Genomic DNA, 19,440 nt, shown 5'->3' on the forward strand with positions numbered 1-19,440 from the left:
GAAAATTAATAAGTTATCGAATTATTTAGAAAATATATTTAAGGAAATAAAAAGACATATCTACAGACTAAGCCTATAAAAAAGGAAAAAAAATCATAGGCTAAACTTAAATATTTGTCATACGGAGTCAGTTCTTTTAAAGTTTTTTTTGTTTTTCTTTGAGAAAAAAACTTAAGTATAAATGGAAAGTTAATAAAGAGACGAGACAATCAAGCGGCAGAAATCAATTTTGAGAGGTTTTTTTCATGACTGGTTTCTCGAGTAAGATATTTTTAGCCCAAGCCCAAGGAAAAGATTCGGCGCTCATTTCTGGCATATTTCTTCCGGAGTTATTTTCTTGTTCTAGGATTTTCGTTGATCTGATGCGATTCGAAGTTGAGAAATTGATTTCTTTATCGTTTTCGTTTTCCATTGGTACAGGTGTGGTTCGGTCGTATCTGTAAGTCGTACCGGAGCCAGAAATCTCCGAGGTCGGAGGTTCGGTTACATGAGTGAGATCAATTTCGTTCGTCTCCTCCTCGGCAGGCGCGGTTTTAACTTCTTCGTTATGATTATTGTTGAGATTCTCGCTGTACTCATTGTATGGTAAATTCGGTGGCTCGGTTTCTGCCGCTTTTTGTTCGACTGTTGTTGTTTCTAGAGCTGCGACTGTTGTAGATAGAATAATTGATGAAGGACTCGTATTTCTAACTAAATATTGAGGAACCGTTTGTGTTGCTTGCGTGGTAGATGATACTGTACTATAGTCTCTGTACGCGTGTTTATTATGTCTACAAAAGAGAAAAATCACACGACATACGTGACGACGAATAGCGAAGTGAATAAAATTGCGACATTTGGGACAAAATGGCGGCGATGTTGGCGCGCGCCTTCGAATTTTTTAAATCATAAATTCTCACCTGCTTACCCCTGAGACGTAGAAACTGGAATTGATCCGTAATTATAGAAATAACATCTAGTCTGTTCGCAAATGAAATCTTTCATTTTAGTGCAGTCTTCGGTATCCCAGTCCATAGAGTTGGCTTTTAACGCGATGCATCCGGTGCTCGTTACGCCGTTATTACCTCTGCAATGACAATGAAAAAAATTAAAATCAACGATACCGTTTTACCTAATTATGTAATTTTACTATTCTAGTCCATGGGGGTGTTATCTCCCGTTGGAGGCCCGCATTAACTACCTATTGATGTAGATAGGCTACTTGAGACAAATAGAATTGTCGCAGCAATAATAATATAAGAAGCTTTGGGTGGGTGGAAAATAATCGAATTGAATTTTGCGACTTTCGATACCACCGAAATATCACCTCTCGGAGAGCATAAATTTTCCTGGGGGTTTCATGTTCTAAATATTATTATATCAAAAGTGAGTTTGAATCAGAAACCCTTTGAAAATAATCATTTTTCATACAACCTCTTCCTGGCTTCCTCAAAAAAGTATAAAAAAGTGGATAAATCCAAAAAAAGTGGGTAGGTAAATTTAAAAAAATAATAATATGTACCTAGATCCATTCAAAAATACATATTATTTAAAAATAATTTTCTTTCAATTTTGAAATTAATTTCAGGAAAATTTTTTGTCAGTTTTGTCAAATCCTCTGAAATTTTGAAAATGTAAAGAACTGACCCAGCTCCAACTGAAATTTAGGTTTCAATGAATAAAAAAATCACATTATATCTTCAAACTTCGAGAATTTGTTTCCAATTCTTGGGGCTCATATGATCCTCTTAAAACAAATTAAATAGGTAAACTTTTTTTTAACGCACTTATTCAAACAAAATTATTTAATTTTGATTCGAAAGGACCTCTAAATATTTTTGAAGCTTAATTTTTGGGAGAATCTCAGGATTCTACTGGTAAAAAATGAAGAGACACAAAATTATAAAACATAAAACTTCCCATTTTCAAAGTACCTACCTACCTACAATTCTTTTTTTTTTTTTTTGTTTTTTAAAATATTTTGGACAAGCGTTTGATAGTGCAACTTGAATCATTCGTTCATTATATAATCATTAAAAAATTTGATTTAAAAAAAATCTATCTCAAAAATCTATTTTTGGCCAAACATTTCCAGAAAAAATTGTTAAACTGAAAATTAAATCATTTATTTTCTTAATTTTGAGAAATTCAATGAATGAGCCACCCAGCATCGCAAAATTAGACTAGAATTGAACCACGAACCACAAGTTCAACTGATCCATTCAAAATTGCTTTAGGTACATTTTTCAAATCTTCTTCGAGCAGTATTTTTCATAAAGCGAAAAGGTAGAGGGCCGAGGGGAGAAAGAAATATTTCAAAAAAATCCAAAATTGACACAATGAGGATTCATACAAGACTAAGATTTGTTGCACCTATTTCGTTCGATTTCTTTGAATCTGTATCAAATCTAGGTACGACAAAGAAGCATCATGATCCCCTTCTTCTTCCCCTCTTTTGCATTCAAATATCTCACTAGAAAGGTAAGGTTATCTCATTGGCAAAAAATGTTTTAAACCGCGCAAAGCTAAATCAAAACTTCGAAAGAGTACATATGCAAAAACACACCTCCAGTCAAAATTTCAAGACCTGAAGTGCATTTTTCAATTTTTTGTAAATTTTCAAAAGTAAAAAAATTTGAGCCAAAAATGGGAAAAAATCAAAATTTTACCAAATCAACCTACAAAGCTGAAATTTGGTATACACCCTATTTTTGAGTCTCTGAATCGATTGAAAACGGTTTCGAACAATTTTGAGCAGTTTTAGAGCATCCAGTAGATTTTTGAAAATTAAAATTTCAACGAAAATTTACTTACCTAATAAAGTTAAATAGCTGAAATTCACGTTATACCCTAATTTTAACATATTATGAGTCAATTGAAGGCGGTTTCAAAACGTTCTGGAGACTCCAGCCAAATAAGTATTGGTTATTCCAGTCTCTCCCTCTCCCTAAAAAAAGGCATAAAATGCAGCAAAATGAGGTTTAGCTCCTCAAACGCGATTGGTGCATGTCAGTGACCCCATTAGACCGATCATTATCATTTTTCAAGTCCAAATTGGATAATTATATGTATTTTAAGGAATTTTTTTTCAAAAATAGGAATTTCCCAAATATAGCCGGAGGCTCCACAAAGACTTGAAACTATTTGCAATCTACTCAGCATATTAAAGTCAAGATATAAAGTAAATTTTAGCTTTCAAACTTCAATAGGTAGGTAAGATTTCGTGGAAACGTCAGTTTTAAAAAATCGAAGCTGGATGCTCTAGAACTGCTCAAAAAAGTTCGAAACTGTTTCCAATTGGTTTGGAATTAAAATTAGCTATCTAGGTCAATTTGGTAAAATTTTGATTTTTCCCTCATATTGGCCCAAATTTGATCTTCAAAAGTTGACCAAAAATTGAAAAATGCCCTTTATCTCCTGAAATTTTGGTTAGTTTTGCTATTTTCGCTAGTCTCTTACCAAACTTTTTCACTTTTAGTTTTGAAACGCGCAGGAATCAGATGACACCTGCCACCTGCCTAATGAAGAAAAAACAAACTCGTCCCTTGTACTCCAATGAGCATTCCATAAAAATAAATTGAAAAATTATGAAATGTTTTTAACTGTGTAATAGATGAAAATTGTAAAAAAAAAAAAAAATGCAAGAACAAAAGATTAAAGTTAATAACTTGAGCAAATTGACATGAAATCACTTTAGATAAACAGATAGGTAGGTAAAGCCACGTGCTGTATAGGTATTTAGAATTCAAAGACTTGCGCACATTTTGAAAAAAAAATATGAATTTCTATAATTTTCTCGGGGTATTTATGAGGTTATTCGCTACGCCGAAGTAAATGAAATCGATTAGCAGGTATTTTATTGCGTTTGCTCATCGGAAAAAATACCTGCGTAAACTCAATAAGTAGGTATGCTAAAAGAGCACCAAAGCACACCGCTGTTTTCAAAGCCTTTGTTTGAAACGCGTGCTTAACATTTTATAGCTATAGCTATGAAAAAGAAGAAGTAATATCAGCAAGTGAATTCGCCGCCAAGTAATTTACCTTTTTTTCCTACCCATAGGCATTGGGCCGCTTGGTACATTAGGATCTTCGCCTTCTTGTTTTCGCATAAAATTAAATGTGGCGTTAAATGGCATACCGGTTGACATCCATAGGAGCATATTCGATCCTAAGTGATTTCCAGAGGTCCAAAAATCAAATTGACTATATCCTAAGTTGGAATGAACATTCGTATAATCAATTAATTATTTTATTATAGTTTGAATGATCGAATAATGACTCGTCATTTTACGATGAACGATTCATTTCACGTTGCGCAGAAATGTCTTTGGTGATGATTGGTATTAGGGTAGGCTTACCTGCATTTTTCAAATACTCGGTAATGGAATCCGCTTTTTCTTTTGTCTCGAATGAAACTAATTGCAAGCCAATTGATCTACAATATTGGTACGCTAGGAAGTAATTCAATTCCGAAGCATATGGATTCATTTTACTAACATAATACTGGGTTCCATCTAATTGTATCGTTACAATACGTTGACCTAGAACAAAAGAGAAGGAAAATTATTCAAATGCTGTAAAAGCAATACCACGTGCGAATTCGTTATCAATTTGATAAAATGTTACGAATGTACGCGAGACTTGTGAAGTAATGAGAGGGGGAGGGCTTATTGGTATAGTGATATTAAAATTCAACACCATGTTCGCCGTTTTTTTAATCGTATCATGAAACACTTCCAGTGGCAGCGTCTAAAACGTACGCACGGAGCGATCGTGTATAGCTCACGATCAGGATATATGAATCATTGTTTACAGTTACCCCGTACGATTCGTGAATATAAAGTTACCATACTAATTTTAACCAACAATAACCTTAAAATCACGATTCGTCTGAACTTTAGTTGCAGGTCTCTTTTCAAAGCCAAGTTCATAGAGTATAAATGCTGACCTAGGCTTTGTATTGAAAAGTAGCCTTTAAATAGGCGTTAATCAATCATTAATACGCCTTTGTTGGATAATGAAATAGAGTCTACGTTTCTTCAACCTATCAAGAGTATGTATCGTGTGAGTTTTCATCCGAAAAGATCAGACACCCCGAGCGTCATTAAATTCAACAATCCATTGTCGGGTTGCTGAGGTCAATTTGAAAATGTTTTTACGGATCCTCAACCTCATCGCATCGACTCAGAGGTTCCAAATTAACATCTCGCTATTCTGAACATGAGACAAATAACAGGGCTATTATATATTGTTTTTATTTCCCTTTTATTGTTACCAGACTGGCGGTATCATCAAACAATTACAAGCCACCAGTCATCGTCGTTTATTTTCTGGAACTTTGAACCTGTCATTTTGTTCGAATTGTTTTAGAGACATTTTGTTGGTGGTCTGGTGATTTTTTTTTTCTCTACTAGGGTGTATCTTTGGTATGCTCGTGAATTGAGAAACACGAAAGTATGTGAAAAAAAAATAACCGAGTGAATGAAAATTAATCTGGAACGAGAGAAAAATGTTCTGAGAATTTTCTCCCTCCTAAATTCTTTCCCAAAATAAAAAAAAAATGAAAAAAAAATGGAATAAAACCGATTATTGAGAAGTACCTAACGTGAATTAAGTTGCCTACTTTAAGAAATCAGGAGCAATACGTAACCTTTGGCGAGTATAGGTAACCAACTCGATGAACTTTTATCGAAGACGTAATGAGCAACACACACGTTTATCATCATTACATAATCCAACACGCTGCGTCATGATTTATTGAAAAATTACAACGAATTCAATACGAAAAAAATATCAGCAAACAATGGGTTCAAGTTCAAGCTCCTCTCCTCTGAAGACTACTTACGTCTGGAAGTACGTAATTCCGAAGGAATATTTTATAATAAAAAATGACTTCGTGCTTTTTCCAAACATCATTATTATTGGGTTTTGCAGCATAAATAGTTGCGCAAATCGCAAAAAAAAAAGTAAATAAAATCACATGCTGATTGTATCATCATTTAAGAGCAATGTCTAGGTCACGTTCAGTCCTCCTAAACAAATGCGGAATTGAAATGTGTTTGCTATACGAAGATATATTCATGATAAACCAGTTACAGAAAGGGGTAATATCGCGAAATAAAAACGTGTTTGAATTATGCGCAATCGTGCCTGAAAAATGACACAATGTGCGCAGACAATACAACGATGGGATTTTTTTTTGTGCAAAAATAAGTGCATTTTTTACGACTTTGCGAGTGCATGTATGAGATAAAAAGGCACAGTCGAGACAAAGGAATTGCTGTATTGGATGCCCGATGCACATATCAGAGCCCACAGGAGTAATGTATTGTGGTGGATGAGAAGGAAATTTGAATTTACTGGAGAATAAGTTGGATTCTTGTTCAACCATGTTCTTATCTTACGCAGGTAGTTGCAAAGTTATCGATGTTTGAGCAATCTACGGTACAAAATATTGCATAGGAATGTAAAATTGAATGTAAAAATTCAAAATTTTGAAATACGAGTATTATAATGAAATGATTCTACACCCTTTAGTAGAAAATGGAACGAAAAATGGAGAAAAATATGGTAAAAATAATTGAGCAGGTTCACACTAAACGAGGGAGGAGACTTCTACTCAATTGATTTTCAATTTGAAAAAAAAAACACATTTCAGTAAACAAAATTTTGAATATTGTGAGTCTTTTTCGGGAAAATTTAAAAGACGTGCTCATTAATATGGTGAAAATCAGAAATTTGAAAAAAAATAAACAAAAACGAAAAACAGATTTCAGTAAACGAAATTTTGAAAATTGTGGTTCTTTTTCAGGAAAAATTGAAAGACCTGCTCATTAATATAGTGAAAATCAGAAACCTCCAAGGACCAAAATGAAAAGATTTTTCAGGTGAAAATTTGATGAAAAAAACCAATACAAAATATATAAATTAAGTAGTGGTTTCTTCTGTTTTTTTTTTTTTTTTTTTAATTATTCAAATTTATGATAAAAATTCTAAATGTAAACATTTTGATCTAATGACTTATCTTATCCTCTATTGAGATTTAAAATCAATTAAACTGGTGGAATCTTACTTATGCTTAGAATTTTGATGAAAAGAAAAAAAAATGTGGGGCATAAAATTTCCTATTTGCAGACTGCTTAGTGTTTTTTTTTCCAGAGAGGTCTCGTTTCTTGGATATTCCAAGCAAAAAAAGTAATGTTGAACTTGAATCGATTATGTGTTTTTGATGGACAAATTGAAAATGTTTTCTATTTTTCCATCATAAAAATTTATTTTTGAAAAAAATTAAGGGTCTTTCGAAAAAAGCAAAGAAAAGCAAAACTGTTCAGCGTAGAATTTCTCATTTTGTAATACGTATGATTTTTTTTTGAGAGGCCAAAAAGCTATAAAAAAGGCGTTTGTCTTTGGCTCTGATTTTTTGGAGTTCCAGAAAAAAGAAATGTTTGAGGTAATTTTATTTAAAAAAAACTTTCATCATAATAATTAATTACATAAATTATGTAAGTAGGTATATTGTACAGGTAGTGTTTTTTAGCAATGGTTTCACCTTTTTTTTTTTTTTTTTTAACAATTTTTAAGATTTATCTACCTATAGGAGTGAGGATGATGATTCCTCAATCAATTTTGGAAATTAAAAACCCGATTTCTATACTTTTTTGACCACTCAATCACTCGAAGATACATTCAAATAAAAATAATGAATCTTGAGGTTTCCTTGTGAACAAACTATGGCCAAACTGTAGGACAAAAGGGGCAGTTTGTCCCTCCAATGTTCGTAAATTTAATTTTAAACTCGGAAAATGCTGAAAATTAATGATTTTCCTCTTCTAAATGTTGAAAAGAATTGCAAAGGAGTCAAATGAATATAGAAAAATTATCAATTTGAGTCGAAAAACTCATTGCTTAGCTGGAAAATCACTCTTTTTCCCATACAACATTAAAGATAAGCATCCTGATCCGGCAATCGCACTCTTGAGATAATGTAAATGAATTATTTGAAAATTTCATATAAAATTCAATCTCGTACGATAGAAAAATTGACCCCTAACAGTATGTTGACCCTGAAAAGATTATTTTACAAGACTACACGAGGCAGGATTTTCAGAAATATCGCAGCTTTGGTGCGAACATACAAACAATGCATACACGAATAGATGTAAAGATATCGCGGATTTATTACGCATAAAAAACAATCAAATTATAAAAATATCGATTTAAATTTACATTCGACCAGTTCAACTCAAATACCTATACATACAACCACAACATAAAAGGGAGCACAACGACCAAGTTGGAAATTTGAAGAATGAAAAATTCTCCTGGAAATCTGCTCTTTTCAGTCCCACCGCAACTTTATGTGAATTTCATCGCTTATGTGCAATAAGAAGGGAAAAGATAACCGGTTTTAGAATAATGATGTGGTCAAAAAAAAAAGAAGAAGAAGAAGAGGTAATAACTCGCTTTGCATGTTCTTATAGTGCAACAATGCAACAAGACTGTGTGTTGTCTAATGTACGAATGTAGTATAAATCACATAGTTTTCATAGCACAGGTAAGTAGTAAGGTATGGTAAAAAACCATAAGAATCGTTTCTGAGAAGACGACGAAGAGGAAAAAACACCCGATAAGATTTGATAAAAAGGGTTATTTATGGTCGGTTATGCGATATGATGGGAACAATATGGTTAAGATAATTTGATCCCATTAATTGGATTACTGGTATTTTGGCGCGGATTCACGGTCAATTGGGTATCGTCCTTGAAGAGTGGAAATCTCAATTATAGGTTTGGCTGGCGAATTCGCGGATTTGCCATTCTCGTATTGTGAGTAAATGTGACTGTCCTTTTTGATCGAACACCTGTTAGGCTGCTCTTCATATCTAATATGGTCATTTAATCGTGTATATAGGTAGGTACTTGGTGGAGGAAAAAATTTCCAACCAAGTTGTAGTTTTCTTCAGAACTCGTTACCACGAGACGTACTCAAAAGTGGACGGTATGTTCTGGCAAGAGGCAAGCAACAATGGTCTCTTCGACCGGATGTCTGTTTCTAATAACCGACGTTGTACGTTATTTTTATTGTTTGTTGATAATAGGCTCTGCTAAAGGTGTTATTATAAAACTGTGCGGAGGTCGAATGCTCCTCGGTACTTTTTTTTACTCTTCTGCTCATATGAGGCACATACGTATAATGTAGCTACATATGATTGTGTGAAAAAAATTCCCTTATAGTAATTAATTCGAGTAAAACGGTAGATATGCTTAGGTAGGATAGTTTGTCAGACTCGTGTGCGATCATTGTCGAAGGTTTGGGACCTTATTAAAGGACGTTTTGCTATCTTGTAGGTATATTCGTGCGTGTAGGGCTATGTAGTCTCTCTGCGGTGCACCTCTATGGTGACTTGTTAATAGAAGTCACCTACCTGAATGATATTTTAAGTACGCCTAATGAAGAAATGAATGAACAAAAATACCACGTTTCCGTTTCGACGTAGATGGATCTGTGTGATGTATGCCTGCGATGACTGCGAGTGTGAGTTGCATATAGTTGTAGCAGACTATTTATGTGTACTTGTAGGAATATTGCTGGTACAATGTTCACGTTCATTAACCTCGCTCAGCTAAACGCATATTTTCGTTTATTCCACTTGTTTGTGTAAATCTTTATGGCGAGCACAGGTTAAACAAACAGTTCGGATGGGAGCCAGAGTTATCGTAATATTTGAAATTTATGTAATCTAATTGATGCTTATTTTTTACTCGACAACGTCTAAATTGAGATTCATACTCTTGTGTATATGAGCGAGAGCTTATTTTGATTATCATTTTTCATGGATATCTAATCTAAGTAGTGTAGATATATTGCACGAGTGCTTATGGTTACTGGTTAGGTAGGTAGGTGTACCATAGGTAGGCACTTCTTACGACTTCAGGTGCATGTACCTTAGCAATGATTCATTGTATTTTTAAGGATATCCATGCTTTTAATATTTATCTTATCAGTTAGAGAATTTAGGATTACGATAGTAAAGTCATGAATGCGAATGATATTTTTGGAAATTTTGACACGTGCTTCTTTCCAGGCGCCATCCTTTGTTGACTTAGCTTTAATTGTATTACAAAATTACTTTGATGGTTTTATTCATCAGAAAATAACATTTTATGGGAAACAAACATTGCTTCATCTTACTGAGTGAAATTGAAGAGCTCTATTCCAAAGTGGGTTAAGTCATTTTTTTCCCCCAAAAAATTCGATTAAAATTTTTGATGCTGAAATTTGTTCTGGTTCCAAAGGTCGGTGCACCTTTCCTTTCTTTGGACATAGAACAATTGCTCGCAGAAAAATTTATTTTGAAAAATCGATCACTTAACCCACTTTTGAAGTAAAAATGTCCGTAAAGGTGCTTTTTTTGAAAATGACTTAACCCACTTTGGAATAGAGCTCTTCAATTAGTTGACGGGTTGTAAAGGTTTCCTCGTTTGATTTATGTAGAAATGGTTCATCGTCATCACAGAAAATTTGAAAATACAACTTTTTTTTGGAAAAACTGAGGGTCTTAGGAAAAAATGAAGAGGAACAGAATTGTACCAGAAAATTTATTTTTAATGGAGTGTAATCTTAACGAAAAAATTATTGATGCAATAAAATCCGGATATTCCATGAATTTAATTTGACCTGACCAGATCTGGCCAAATCAAAGTTTTGATAGGATCAGATCCAATCATTTCCTTTCAACATTTATTTATTCTCGGAAGGTTTGCTTATGTTGAATCGACGGTTTATGACAAAAATTTTGATTTTTTGCCTCAGTTTTTCTACCACAAAAAATTATTTGTGATCAAAACTAAGGTCTCACAAAAAAATGAGAAGGAACAAGGCTGTAGGACATTACATTTTTCATCCATAAAAAGTGATCAAATTTAATAGATTGCCTGTTTTTGAGATATTTTAAACATGCAATCAGGAAGCCCAGGCTCACAAAAAATACAATTTTGGGAACGATCGAGCGACCTTGTACGAGTAGGTATATTTGAAAATTACGCTAAAATTTGAACCCTTGAAAAAAATCATCTTTGAGCCCGAAAGGGCATCTAAAAAGAAAATAGGTTCGGCAATTAAGGCCATTTGGTTGATTTGGTAGACTTTGAAACGTTGAAAAAATGAGTTGCATGAGGTTGATAGAATAAGGGTAAAGTTTGAAGAAAAACCAAATGTCGATTTATGTTAATGAAAGGAAGGAAAAAATGTAATGTTGTTAAATTTACGTGAAAATTTTTTCACAATAGTTCTAATCAATTTTAGTTTCATTCTTGGATTTTAAAAAAATTTATAGGCATTTCAAAAAAAAAATCAGTGAATTATCAATTTTTTAACCTCTGAATTTCATTCTTCGAGATATTTGAGTGAATTTCTGTTCTCTGCGAACTGAAATTGGTGTTTTTTTTTGGCATGAAGGAAGAGGGTGGAGGAGATGTCAAGATTAGAGAATCGTTAAATAAAACTAGAATTTTGCTAATTTGATAGTAGGTATTTGAAGTTTTCCAATCAAATAATTAAAAATTTGCAAATCATCAAAACACTTTTTCTTTATTGATTTAGCTGAGCAATTTAATTAGTAGGTACCTACCTATGTTTTTTTCCTCTCAAAAAGTTTGAAAAATAAAGTGATACGTGTAGTTAGGTACCTACTTATTCTTTTATAAACTTTCAAGGATAAAAAATTGGAAAAAATTCGGGAATCTTAGTTTTTATTATTTTAATTCAAGTTTCAGTTTCAATTTCAGTTTTTTCATTCTCACACTTCTAAAAAACCATATAAATATATGTAAATAAATAGGCACAAATTAAGTACCTGCCATTTCAATCAATTGTGGGAACTTATGATTTTTCGACAATCAATGAAGTATGAGTGCTAGAGCCAAATATAACGAACCCAGAACCAAAGGTGAACAGGCCACGATTTTCGGTCTCAGGAAAATACTTTTACGGGGCCCACTGGTATCTTGAAATTAGTCAAAGGTACTTATTTTAAATACCAGGGGGCCAAAGTCGGTTCAAGTGAGTTTTCTGGGAGGGGTAGTCGTTGATGAAGATGGTAAATAAAGCAGGTTTTTCTTCAAATTTTCCCCTCTCCTCTGCTTCCTCATTACTCAATAAATCTTTAAAAATGGAAACGTTAAAATTGAGTACGTAGGTGCTGTTTTCCAACATTGTTATTTGAACCATTTTTCAGAATGTTATCGGAAAGAGATCTATTGAATACTCGAGCAGAGCGAGGGTAAAATTTCCAAGAAATTTAATTTTTGATAACCGAAAGATTCAATTTAAAACATGTTCAAAATTTCAGTTTTCAATTTATGTACCTGCCTATCTATCTTTCTATCAATTTGATTGGGCAAATTCTAAAAAAATTCTGCATAAAAAAGTTTGCAATTTTTCTCTGATGGTGCAGATGCTTATATGTATAGTTGATGGAAGAAAACTCCAAATTAAACACACAATTTAAAAAAAAAAAAAATGAGCAGATAGAAAAATTGTTTCAATTTTGGTACTGGAGTCCTACAAATCGAGATTCTGGCTCGGTCCTGAAAACTATGAGATTCTCAATGGAGATGATTATTGAACTGAAGTAAGCTTAGAGTTCATGGTTTGTAAATTTATGAAAGATTTGGGTATTTTTTCGATCAATTGTGTAGGTATTTTGAAAAAACACGAAAATCAAAATTCTCGAAATTCAAAACCTGGAAGTAAAATTGATAATTACCTATACCTATTCATTAGATATTCATTTCGGACTCTTTAAGAAATGAAAGCTCGGAAAAATTTACTGTCTTCCCCCTCCCTACTCTTACCATAACCCAGCAATGAAGATAGGAAATAAACAGCACACCTCATTTTTCAATAAGTCAGAAATAGAACGTTCACAAGAAACTCAAAAATTATACGAAAAAATACGAAAAAAAAATGGTAGGTATCTCATCTATACCTACAAATCACAGCAGGCAATTTTTCAATTAATTTTGAAGCATTTTTAAACCATAAAATTATCTACCAAAAAATCACTCAAAATAACTATTACAACATACAATTAAGCAATTCCACATTTTCCCCTCCATTTACCTAATTGTTTTTTTAAGCACTACAGCAACTTTTTAATTACATTAAAACATTAACCGCGCACTTCTATGTACCATTCGATTCAACTGTCTTGCCATAGCATCGAGTGGATCGGCGTAAATACGATGAATTGTGTATATTACATACAATCAGATTGCGTACATATAAAGTAGGTACTTGTAAGTGAGTTGAATAGTACCTTTCAAGATGTTTCAGTGTTTCTATTGTTCGCCCATTAACGCATCAGGGAACTAAGTAAGGTTATTCGAGTAGTAATGCAGTTTTTTTAATCACATGTTAAAATATTATAATTGATCGCGTAAATTTGCATACAATTTAGAACACGTTACTCGTTAGAAAAAATTACCTACATTTGGCCAAAAAATCTATAACCATTTGAATGCACCGAACAGGAAAATAGCTTGCCAAAATTGAAATAATTGCTATGTGTGTACCCATCTACTCGTAGAATTACGTAGGTGATGTTTATTGAAGTTTTTGTAGACGAGAAGAGACAACGGAAATTAATCGTTTAATCGCGTAAATCGAGATTTGTTACCTAATTTTTAGGGAAATTAGTGTTATTTTACGCAACCTTGACATATATTCTGATATGGAATTTAATATTTTTACAAATATTGTTATTTTTTCGTAAATTACTTCATTCAGATAGATTTTACTTTTTTTTTTTTTTTTTTTTTTTTTTTAAGAAAATGAGTTTTTCGTATCTACCTACTGACCGAATACCCACATGTATGTTACAAAGCACATAACTAGGTAGGTACTTACTCGAAGATTCCCCAACATCAAACAGGATAGATTTTATCAATAAGAAATAGACAAGGCAAATATTTAAAAAGGCAATCTTTTATTTCGGCAGGAAGAAGCTGTCAGTGTTGAGTGTATCTTTCTTATTGACATTATTATTAGGTATACCTGTACCTATCATCACTGGTTTCGTCTTCAAAGTGCGAATAATGATCGATGGTTGAATTTTGAGTTATGTTCTTAATAAAGTAGGTTGTCATTTATGAACCGTTTTAGTGACATAATCGAAACAAATTTTTATAGCATGTGGGATGGTAAAACGAGGTAAAGCACCAGTTTAGTGTAAAAACGTTGGTACCTACTTTAAATTATCCGCATCCACAAAAATACATAAACGTTGCTTGCACTTATGCAGATAAGTACGTACTGTACGTAGCACAGTATACAGTATCGAAAATTATTGTAAATAGGTAATTAGGATACGTGCTTCTGAAAAAAAATCTGCTGATTTTAAAAATATAATTTGCATTTTTCTATTTATATTGGTTTGCATAAGAATACGAGCTTTTCATTCTTGTAGGATTGTATAGGTATGAAACTAGTACTTCGAATATGTACCTGTTGAAACAATTTGCATAGGTAGAGGTACGTAGTTGGTACGATTATTCGCCTGAGTGATCACCTGATCAGTTAATACTAAACAGAGAACTAGTTTAGAAATTCCACTCGAATGAAGGGATTTTTTAAATTTTATAATAACCTTTATATATATTGAAATTGCTTCCCTGGATGGACACACGTTACGCGAATAGTTTCTCAACATCCTGCCTATAGCAGAGAATTGTATGGTTATTTTTTTTTTAGAATAGTTACATTGTTAAATGCAAATGCATTTCGATGAGATTCTTCGTCGGTAGAGTAATTGAAGCGCTCATCGGTCACGCGATATTGAATTTCGTCTGGTATATACCTAGTTTATTATTAACACTATATTATCCGAAAGTAATTTTCAATGGGGCTTCGGGTGTTTAATCGAATAAACGTTGCATACGCAGTCGGCTTAATTTCGACGCTAGTTTGTTCTACTAGAATTACTCTTTAATTATGATCAATGAGGCTCGAGGTAAGCTAATTGCTTATGTACAGGATTGTTGGTTGTAGGATTTATCGAGGTTTTAATTGGGTTTTCCGACGTATAGTGTGGATCAGATTTTGGATTAGGGGTGTTTATTTGATGTTTGCTATGTTGAGGGCCAGTTTTGTATTTTTTTTGTGCGTGCTTTTGAAAGTTGCGCAATTTGCGAGTTGGTGATATAAGCCAGATTAGGTAATCTGGTTATTTAATCAGAGGTGAAAATTGACCAGTTTCTTTTTTTGTTTTTAGCACAATCAGGGAATTTTTATGAAGTTTTTTTTATTTATATTTTTTAAAAATACTTATCAATTTTATGCCTCAAAAATACTTTAGGTCTAGTTGGAATTTTTTGAAGGGAGCGGGAAGGGGAGAGACAAATTTGAGCCACAAAAAAATGAAAATATGAGTGTAATTTTATGCATGAAAAAATGAAGAATTTGCTATGTAGAAGAATCGAGAACCCAATAAATTCATTTTCCAAACATTTGGAAGCATGCCAAGAAGTAATCAGCCCTTCATTTTGCCCTTCCCCTCCCCATCTGCATAACCAGCCAACTAGAAAGTGACAAGGATGATTTTATAGAGTAAAGGTAAGCTAAGAAATAAAATTGTTCAAAATTTTTTTAAACTGGAGCACCTACTGACGTAAAGTGCTGGTGTTTCGCCCTGAATTTACAAATTTTTAGGGCATACAATCCCCAAAACCCAAATACACAGAACAGTTTACTCAATCAAAAAATTGTTACTCGAAATATCTCAAAAACAAATCACCTAAAAGAGAAATAATTACACTCTACGAGGAAGTTTCATGCTCTTAAATTTGTTTCGTTTTATTTCTCTCATTGGACTCTTCGTTTCCCTCAAAAATAAATTTTTGGGAATTTGATCGAAAAAAACGAAAAAACCCTAGCTGAGCTTTCCAACCTTGAATATCTGAAAAAGTCGACCTTGTAGAAAAAAATGAAGTGCACTTAACCGAAGGAAAATTTTGTGCTCTCCAATTTTGTTCCACTTAATTTTTTCGTAGTATTCTTGATGGTTATTCTCAAAATCAATTGTTGTAAATGTGGCAAAAAAACTGAAAAACATTTAAAATTTCTGATTCAAGTTGATTTTTCCGAATTAAGCTCAAAACACCTGAAAGAGATCCCTTCTATAGGAAAAAAATCAACCGAACTTAAGTAATGGGAAGTTTCATGTTCTACCATTTTCTCTCTCTTTATTTTTCTGGAATAACCATTAATTTAAAAAAAAATGTTTTTGTGATAAAAATTTGAAAATTCTAAGTTCAATGAGTCTAAACAGCTTCTAAGAAAAGACCGATGAGAAAATACTGAAGAAGGGAACATTTTTGGCTCTGTAGACGAACAGTTTTTTTCTACTGGTACCATCGTAAGAGCTTAACTCAAGTTAAATACTTCAATTTCCGCTGAGATTAGCTGAGAAATTCGAATTTTCAAATATTTTTCTGAGAACATCGAGCCCCCAAGTCTTAGGTAAATAATCTAAGTATTTACCAAACCAATCACCCTCCCTGACCCTCATCCCCGAGTCACCTACATGCATGTTTTTAGCGGGGTTGGGCCGAGAAAAACAGTGAACGTAGAGGTGGCCTCTCAACAACTTGACGAAATCTTATCTTCAGATTGGAAAAATTTGGTCACGGTTAAAAAATCTTCAAAATTGATGATCAGTTTTTTTTTCGAAAAATTGGAAAAAATGAGCATATTTTTGAAAAAACTTGAAAAAATTTTATGTTCTGTTTAAAAATTGCTTTACTTACTACCTAATAATTTTTTTGCTTTTTCCGTGCATTTTTTTTGTTGGTTTGTTTACATTCAAGATTTAGTGGTTTTCTGAGGAATAAAGCTCAATCTCTTTGAAAAAATTGTAAAAAATGTACAACATTTTTATAAATTGTCTAAGAAAATTTCGAACGATTCTTTCCATTAATTTCGTGAGCAATGCTTTAAAAAATGATCATAAATTCAAAAAAATTTTAAAAATTAGGACATTTTTTCCTTAAACTTGACATTGCTACCTTATCTAACGAGAAAACAAAATTCAAATTTCAAACCTCAAGATTATAGTCCTTCATAAATCACTCAAAATTGGGAATTATTTTCAATAAAAATGCACCAACTCCGCCAGCTGTGAAACGATCTAACGTACACAGCTTAGGCATTTGTTCTTCAAACACATGATTTTCAAGTACAAGAAGAGATCACTGTATTACATCACCTCGATAATGATCAAAATTGCGTAAAAAATTTGAAGTAAAAAAAATAATACTTAAATATACAAAAAAATACAAAAATAAATATTCCACTTACCATAAACTCCGCACAATATGGTCAAAGTTAGACACAAATGAACGGTAATTAAAATACGAATTTGTCTATGATTCATTTTGTTAGGTACGTTAAACACTCGTTTTGAAAAAAAAATACCTTGTTGAAAAGGCACGCACCTTCGAACTGTACCCGGCTTTGACAGAGCTCGTATAAACTAACAAGAAAAGATTCAAACAATAGCTCGAATCCCTCCTCGCCAATGTTACAGGTACCAAAAGAAGGCGAAAGAGTGGGGCAAGGGGTTGAATAACTTTCGTTGCAGGCAACAAGTCAGCATACACACATAAGTTGAAGATGAAGATGAAGGCTGTGAGTGAAGAGTTTACATTGTGTGATAAGAAGAGGTAAAAAATAAAGTAACGAAAATCACACGTAATGTTTCCTAACGCATGTCACGCGTACTGGCCGGTAATTAATTGAAGATGAATAATTAAGTGATGTGAAATAAGAGGTTACGGTTGTGTGGATTAAATGGTTAGAGTTTGTTGTGAGGAGGATGAGGATGATGATTGTGGTGGAATTTCTTGGGTAGGTACACTTTACTTACGACGTGTTTGAGAATTTTTTCAGGTACTTTTGTAGGTAAGGTACCGTTTGTATGTTCGAGTGTAATGAATGAGTATATTCAAAGGATTTGACAAGTCGTGTGCTAGACGAATGAATAGGATACGACGAGTACCTATATTTCAATGTCTTGGGTCAAGATCAATGACACGATGAATTTTTTCAAGAGATGACGCGTATGGTAGGTACTGTGAGACGAAGACATAAAATTTGAAAAATTGGTCAAACCTGCATCCAATTGTGCCTACACGTACCTATGTAATTTCAAAGGGCCAATAAAAGGTCTATAATATTGTCTCCAAATTAATGGCAAAATGATATAAAAAAATTATCCTGCGAAAAGAAATTATTTCCAGGAATTTTCTGCCATCCCATTAGAGATGATTAGAAAGGGTTTATTACTCGGTTGTTTACATCTTCATCGTGTTTAGAATCATTATAAAGTGGTTTTAAAGAGACAGCGAGTGAGAGAGTAGAGAGCGAAAAGTTCAAAGACTTCTCCGACGTAATTATTTCACTCATTTAAGGATCTGTAACACGTTTTTTTTTAAAGGTCGCGATCCTCCAATATTTTTTAAATGCATTATAAAAAGTTATCGGTAAATATTATAACTACCTATACGATGTAAATTATTATTCGAAAAATTGCACTCGTGTTCTTTAAGATAATTTCGTATAGGTATCACGAATTGAAGCACGTACGTAGTTCGGTATCAATTATGTGATTTAACAGAATTACTAGGTGTATGCCGGTTCATTGATGTAGGTCTTTGGATCGATTTTAACCGAGAACCTGTTTTAAATTATCGAATGCAGTTAGGTAATGGATCGCATCATTTAATTATTCAGATTAAAGATGGTAAAATTTTCGTATAAGATACGTAAACGCAGGTACTATTGCTTTATTACAGCTGTGTACCTATATTTCATAACACAATAATGGCTCTGGAACGTGATAAAATCTATGTGCGTTTATTGGTAAGTAATTTGTTTCAAGTTCAAGTGTTATCGTCTCGAAGGTAATAATTTCATTTGAACTTTAGGTACCTACCTACACCTACTCGTAGATTGGCTAAATCGATTTGAACGAAACTTAGGTCTGAGGCGTGACTTCTCAAAAGCTGAATTATGGACTACTCGAGGAGTTCGTTTTTCAAAATTTGACGATTTTTTGAAAGCTCAAAATTGGGTCATTATTTTTTTTGAATTTTGTGGTAATAACTTGGAATGGTCGAAAAGGTCTTTAATATAAACCTACCAAAATTATATACCTACCTATGTGTTTTTCAGTCCATTTTTGACTCTTAAACTAATTTGAAGCTCTTGGAGAAAACTTGCTGGAGATTCTAGAAGGACTGGGGAGTGGTTGTTGACGAGTTCAAGAGCTTCAATGAATTAAGCATTTAAATATTTGCCTGGGTTTATTTTTTATTTTTTTAAATTATGAAAAAGTTAAAAATTTGCAACAAAAACAGATTTCTTAGACAAAAATTTATCAAAAATCCAAAAATGATCTTAACT

At 33.0% G+C, this 19,440-nt stretch overlaps 2 protein-coding genes across 6 annotated transcripts in view; one reads left to right on the forward strand and one right to left on the reverse strand.

Annotated features, from left to right (window-relative positions):
• LOC135836478 (cytosolic carboxypeptidase 1-like) overlaps positions 1–19,440 on the forward strand; it is a 45,924-nt gene that overhangs the window by 12,044 nt on the left and 14,440 nt on the right. The gene's annotated exons all lie outside the window — the stretch shown is intronic.
• Positions 14–17,521, reverse strand: LOC135836480 (uncharacterized). The gene is made up of 5 exons (XM_065351349.1): positions 17,335–17,521; positions 4,338–4,520; positions 4,021–4,189; positions 908–1,066; positions 14–770 (listed from the first exon to the last, which is right to left on the reverse strand). The coding sequence occupies exons 1-5, from the start codon at positions 17,408–17,410 to the stop codon at positions 224–226; spliced, it is 1,134 nt and encodes a 377-aa protein (XP_065207421.1). The 5' UTR covers positions 17,411–17,521; the 3' UTR covers positions 14–223.

The sequence above is a fragment of the Planococcus citri genome, chromosome 2, assembly GCF_950023065.1.
Source record: "Planococcus citri chromosome 2, ihPlaCitr1.1, whole genome shotgun sequence".
Taxonomy (NCBI): domain Eukaryota; kingdom Metazoa; phylum Arthropoda; class Insecta; order Hemiptera; family Pseudococcidae; genus Planococcus; species Planococcus citri.

Excerpts from the sequence above, each read along its gene's own strand:
- LOC135836480 (XM_065351349.1), bottom strand. The coding sequence starts at position 17,410 with ATGAATCATAGACAAATTCGTATTTTAATTACCGTTCATTTGTGTCTA. Across the intron at positions 4,521-17,334 it reads CATATTGTGCGGAGTTTATG|GTCAACGTATTGTAACGATA; the intron begins GTAAGTGGAATA and ends CTTTTGTTCTAG. Across the intron at positions 771-907 it reads CCAGTTTCTACGTCTCAGGG|ACATAATAAACACGCGTACA; the intron begins GTAAGCAGGTGA and ends TCTCTTTTGTAG.